The 3,170-nt window shown below is 65.8% G+C and overlaps 1 protein-coding gene across 1 annotated transcript in view; it reads right to left on the bottom strand.

Annotated features, from left to right (window-relative positions):
* Positions 1-3,164, bottom strand: part of AURANDRAFT_59697 (hypothetical protein) — a gene marked incomplete at both ends in the record, with an annotated part of 7,917 nt that extends 4,753 nt beyond the window's left edge. The window contains 2 exons of the mRNA XM_009044174.1: positions 2,895-2,924; positions 3,135-3,164. Coding sequence (XP_009042422.1) covers positions 2,895-2,924; positions 3,135-3,164 — 60 coding nt within the window. The remainder of the gene's footprint in view (positions 1-2,894; positions 2,925-3,134) is intronic.
* Between the last annotated feature and the right edge of the window lie 6 nt (positions 3,165-3,170).

Raw genomic sequence — 3,170 nt, forward strand, 5'->3', positions numbered from 1 at the left:
CCTTAGAGGGCCCCGTGCTCCTCGAATATGCAGCGACGTGCAACGATCCCAGCGGCTTTGAGGTCCGCAAACATGTGGGTGAGGCACATGAAAAGACGCGACATCCGGACGATTGCGAGGTGGCGCAAACGGGCAGCCTCAGGGGGTGGAATGGGGCGCGGCAGCTTCCCCCGACCCGAATTTCGGTCGCCTTCGAGTCACAGAGCGTCGGGAATCGTTCGTCATGAGGGCGATCAGATGCCCTCGCGGCAGCCCTTCGGCTCGAGCCGATTTGATCGAGATCACCTCACCGGCTCCGGGAGGCGCGCGGCGCCGCGGGTGACACGGCGCTCACTGCGCAATGCATGCGGCGTTCGGGCCGCGGCAACCTTGACAGGCCACTCGGGAGGGACATTCCAGGCGGTGTTTACTCGAGATGCCGCGGCCCGCTCGAGCCCTGGAACTAAGTTGGGCCTCTCGTCGGTCGCCCCCCACCATTAACGGCCGTTCTCGTCATCCACGGGCTGCCCCGACGCGAACTAAGTTGCTCGCCTTCGACCGATGGTCTTTCCCGAGCGACTCGCACCCGGGCCCGAGGCGCGGCAAGGTCCACAGACCGAGCGCCGCGCCAAGTCCTGGAACCGCTGCATCGGCTAGCGAAAGACTCGTTTTTGCCCAGATCTGACAAAACGAGCAAAGCCTGGGGGGGCTGATCTCAGATCAAGCCTAATCGAAAACATGTCCGCGCTCGTAATGGAGGAGCGATCCTTCTTCTGGCTGGCGCTCAACTTCACTTCACCGCACCAAAATTGACTTCGTTGTTGCCCGCCTCGCGCGACCTCGAAGCCGACGACCGCCGATTGTATTGAGACACACAAGCGCAGCTCCATACGCGGCCGTGCAATCCCGAGTCCTTGCAAAACCGCGCGCATCGTCTTCGCCACCTCATCCTGCGCCGACGGGCAACTCGACGCGCGTCGAAACTCCCCAGAGGCAGCGAGAGAGCGTTTGGAGAAGCGAGTGCACTCCACACGCGCTGAGAACCGCAGTTCAGCCGCGCGCGTGCACTTCGCATCTCGAGCGCACCGACTCTTAGGTCCAACACCACCGCAAACCGCCACATCATGCCTCGCAAGCCCTTCGTGCCGCCGCCGCCGCGCGAGAAGCGCCGCCGCGCCTCTAAAGACGCCGCGCCGTCATATATCAGCGACGGCATGCCAGACAGCCCGCCCAAGAAGAAGGGCCGCGCCTGGGGCAACGCGGCGAAAAACACCACGTCGGCTTATCGCGGCGTCACCGGAAAACCCGGTTATTACGGCGTCCTTTCGACCGGAAAGCATCGTCTCGACTCGAAAAAAACATTTACCGTCGCAATCAGGCAAGTGGGAGGCGCACATCAAGATGCCGAACAAGAAGACGGAGTACCTCGGCACCTTCGAGACCGAGGTCGACGCGGCGCGCGCCTTCGACGCGAAATGCAGGGCGGTGCGCGAGCACCCGCGCCTCAACTTTCCCGACGAGAACGCGCCCGCGCCGAAGCGCGTCGAGCACGCGCCGACGTCCTCCCGCTTCCGCGGCGTGACCAAGCGCCCGGGCGGCAAGTTCAAGGCGCAGATCGGCCACGCGGGCATCGGCATCTTCCCGCGTCCTTCGCTCGGCAGATCTACGTTTCGAGGCGAAATCAAGGTTTCGACACGAAATCAACGTTTACGTACTTAGGCAACTTCGGCCAGCAGTTCCTGGGCAACTTCGAGGACGAGATCTCCGCCGCGCGGGCCTACGACGCGCGCGCGCGCGAGCTCGGCAAGCACGCCTGGTGCAACTTCCCTGGCGACGAGGGCCCGCCGCCGCAGCGCAACCTGCCGTCCAAGTCGAGCCAATACCGGGGCGTCCGCACCCACGGCGGCAAGTGGCTCGCGCAGATCAAGCACACGCAGAAGTACAACGGCGGCCGCACGGAGTACCTCGGCGTCTTCGAGGACGAGCGCGAGGCCGCCGAGGCCTACGACTCCGCGTGCCGCGCCATCGGCCGCCACGCGTGCGTCAGCTTCCCGCTGGAGCACGACGCGACGGGCGAGGTCCACGCCGCCAAGGCGCTCCTCGGCCTCCTCGCGTAGCGCGCCGGAGGCGCGAAAGCCGAAGTAGCGTCTCCCCCCGCCGCGGCGGCCGCCGCGCGCGCCGAGAGGCCGCGCGGCGCGAGCTGCCCATCCCCCCGACCGGCCCTCTAGGAACAGAGGGGGCCGCGGACGTGAAATCATAAGTGAGTGTGGTATTGGATCGGCTGCCGACGCCGACGGATCGCCGGGATCGCTCCGGTTCGCTCCGGATCGTGACCGAGCGCGCGGGATCGCTCCGGATCCCCGCGGGTCGCGCCGGGATCGCGCCGGGTCGCTCCGGATCGCTGCCGGTGGCGCCGGAGGCGTCGAAGCCTCGCGAGGAGGTGCGAGGCCGGCCAGGAGCCGGCTCGAGCTCAAAGCCAAAGACCTTGACGATCGCACCACTGGGCGATCACAGACCTCTCACACCCAAAAACCATGCCTCCTCCCGCCGCGAGCTGGTTCCGAGGCATCGGTGCCGACCTCAAACGGCGCGCGCCGGCGTCCACGCGTCGCAGAGAGGTCCCGTCGATCGAACCAATCGCCGCACCAACAATCGATCGCCCGATCGCCACCCTTAACAAAAAATAGGCGCGCCCCGCACTACGTCTCGGACTGGACGGAGGGCCACAACGCGAAGACGACGGCGTCGATCTTCTTCATGTTCTTCACGTCCATCGCGCCCGCGATCACGTTCGCGGAGCTCCTCGACCGGTCGACGGGCAAAATCGGCGTCGTCGAGGTCTGCCTGAGCAGCTGCCTGTCGGGCTGCATCTTCTCCATCTTCGGCGGCCAGCCCCTCGTCATCGTCGGCGTCACGGGCCCCGTGACCATCCTGACCATCTCCATCTACGGCATGGCCAACGCGCTCGACATCGACTTCCTCAAATTTTATATGTGGGCGCAGATCTGGGCCGGGCTCATGCACATGGCCGCGGCCGCCGCGGGCTGGTGCGCGGCCATCAAGTACGTGACGAACTTCTCCTGCCACACCTTCGGTTTGCTCATCGCGACGATCTACGCGGTGACGGGCGCCACCGGCATCGCGCGCTACTACACGCGGTCGCAGTCCTTCGCGGCCTGCCTCATGGAGAC

This window comes from Aureococcus anophagefferens (assembly GCF_000186865.1).
Source record: "Aureococcus anophagefferens unplaced genomic scaffold AURANscaffold_166, whole genome shotgun sequence".
In the NCBI taxonomy this organism is placed as follows: Eukaryota; class Pelagophyceae; order Pelagomonadales; family Pelagomonadaceae; genus Aureococcus; species Aureococcus anophagefferens.